Genomic DNA, 2,610 nt, shown 5'->3' on the forward strand with positions numbered 1-2,610 from the left:
TCAGGGAGGAAGCGCGGACGCCGGGCGGCCGCGGGCAGCTCCCGCAGGCAGAAGGATGGATGTTCTCCTTTCAGCCGCCAAGACGCTGCCTTGGTTTCAACACACCGTGCTGACTAGAGCAAGTAACTTCCAATAAAACGTATGCAAAGCTGAAAAGCACAGTTAAATAAAAATATTTTTGAACAAAACAAACCGCAACAGACTTGACTGTCTCAACGTTTCTTCACAAATCGGCTCCCCTGCAATGGCTGCTGTTCCCTGGCTCACGGTTGCCTCCTGCACTTCAGCAACAGAAGTGAAACCATCTGGGACTACAGCCTCCCCCCCAAAGAACTGTGCATCATATGGACCTTGAAAAAGATTACATCTGTTTATTAATAGTAAAAATGGATACATTTGTCCTACATTTTGTTTTTAGAAATTTGATCATGTCACAAGCAATACCTGTGTGTACGTGGGTGTATTACAGATGTATATAATTTATTTTAACCAGGCTGTGAAATAATATGTAATCACATCTCTTCTTGTGATTGTACATAATACAGTAATTAAATGATGCCAGTCTACGTCATTCTCTTATTTCTAATCAAAGGAACCTGATGCGTAACAGTCTTCTTTCCGGCTGATATGGCTCTTTATTTTTGTCACAGGGGAGACTTTCCCATCACCAACGAGGGATAATCTTCCAACCGTGAGAGACGGGATAATTCAGACTTCTTTCCCCGGCTGCTCCTGCCTGTTGGCAGCAGGAGCACCGCAGTCCTGGCTCCCACCTGTCTCGGGCGGTGGGGAGCGTCTCCTCCTCCGGCTTCGGCAGACAGGCTCTCCTCCAGGCTAGGCGTTACTGCTGTCCCGATTTCTTCTCCTTCTGGAAGCTAAAGCTTGTTCTCCTGCTCAGTTTTCTTTGTTTCTGAGCAAAATAATCTGCTCTGGCTGTGCTTGCTCGCGACTCTAGAATATAGTTAACCTGCAAGACATGAAACGGTATTTAATTTCGTCAGTGCTTCAGTGGGATGCCTGGGGAGAGCAGGGGCGCTCACAGCGCAACGGGACGAGGCTTTAGCGACACCGTCCCCAGCGAGCCGCCAACAAAAGGAGGGCAGAGTGAGCCCAGCGCTCCCGAGAGCCCCGCTCTACACGGGCCGCCTTCCCTCGGCTCGGCGCAGGGCGGCCACGGCGGCCGCAGGCTCTCTGCATCCCGCTCCCCTCCTCCCACCCAAACCTCGGGCAAACACAGCAAGTCGGGAAGACCCACAGTGATGGTCTAATATAGTAATGGGCTTCAATAAAAGACTTTATCAGCCTCAATAAAAATAATTCTTTCGTTACGATGTTTGCATACTCAGCTAATCTCACAGTTTCCCTGTGTTTTGGCACATTTTACTTGATGAAAGCATTTTTAAATGATATTTAACAAGCCTGCTATTCCCTAAATTTATTATCTCCAGTGCTTTGTGATAATCACATAGATAATTTTAATGGAAGGTTAATGCAAGAATCAAAAAGATAAAAATGCCCTTTGGTCTGCCATTAGCTGGTTAATATGCTGTGGCTTAAAACTTGCACAATTTTATGCACTGTAGAGTGTTTCACTTTCATTGCATATTACAGCTTAAGGCATAAAAATATAGGGAATTTTCATGGTCAATAAAGCCTTGGTCTTTCTCACTTGATCATGTAAAAAGCCTAATTCGAGAAGTCTGATTTCTCTGTGCTGACGGAATTGAAAACAAACTGGTGTCTTACACATGAAACCAAAAAATGTTCTATATAAACAATATAAACAAACTTAAGAAAAAAACTACTGTTCAAGAATATTTTTGTCTTGAATATTCATGTTATTCATAGCAAACCTTTTTTTTTTTTAACCTTCTTCTATGACCAGTCTCAGATGTGTCAAGTGTTCCAGATTACAATAGCTTATATAAGGTAAAGTGGGAACAAAAGATTTGGCCTAACAGGTCATGAAGTAAGTAGAAAACCCCCCGAAAACTTCACTTTCTATGTTATCAATAAAAATAATTTTATCATATGTCAGTTATTAAGCAATCCTCTATATTCCACATAGAAAATAAAAGCAAACATAACAGATGGCTTGCCAAAATTACCGCTTTTTAAATTTTGGCTTGCTGTAAAATATTAGCTTGTGGAAAATTAAGTTTAATCTTCCAAGAGTGTTACAAAAATTTGTTTCAGAAAGTAAGTCAATACGTGTATGCACTGAGACTCAAGAAAAGCAAACAATTCTGACAAAGTATCAGGGTGGGGAAAACAGCCCTTCTGCTCTGCACAGACACCGGCGTCTGGAGACGACGCGGGTGAGGCAGGAGCCGAGCGCTGTCCGGGCAACGCCGCTGCCTCTGCCTGGGCCGCTGCTGGCGCCGTCAGCCCGGCGTCAACCTGTGGCCTCGAACGCGATGCCAGCGCGTGGTTTTACCGGAGCCCTCCTGGAACCTCTGACCAACGTTCACTCCGGCTCCGGACGCCCCCGCGGTGCCGGGACCTTTGCTCAGCCGACCGCCCCGCTGCCGAGCTCCACCAGCTCCTCCGGCTCCACGCACACGGGGCAGCTGCTCCCTCACCGCTGCGCCGTGCCGCTCCGGTGCTGAC

The 2,610-nt window shown here is 46.2% G+C and overlaps 1 protein-coding gene across 3 annotated transcripts in view; it reads right to left on the reverse strand.

Annotated features, from left to right (window-relative positions):
* Positions 1 to 351: 351 nt before the first annotated feature.
* Positions 352 to 2,610, reverse strand: part of MAPKAP1 (mitogen-activated protein kinase associated protein 1) — a 94,715-nt gene continuing 92,456 nt past the window's right edge. For all 3 annotated transcript variants that reach the window (XM_009892288.1, XM_009892289.1, XM_009892287.1), the window contains one exon: positions 352 to 967. In XM_009892288.1, coding sequence (XP_009890590.1) covers positions 842 to 967 — 126 coding nt within the window. In that variant the 3' untranslated portion in view covers positions 352 to 841. The remainder of the gene's footprint in view (positions 968 to 2,610) is intronic.

The sequence above is a fragment of the Charadrius vociferus genome, unplaced genomic scaffold (genome assembly GCF_000708025.1).
Source record: "Charadrius vociferus isolate BGI_N301 unplaced genomic scaffold, ASM70802v2 scaffold549, whole genome shotgun sequence".
Lineage (NCBI taxonomy): Eukaryota > Metazoa > Chordata > Aves > Charadriiformes > Charadriidae > Charadrius > Charadrius vociferus.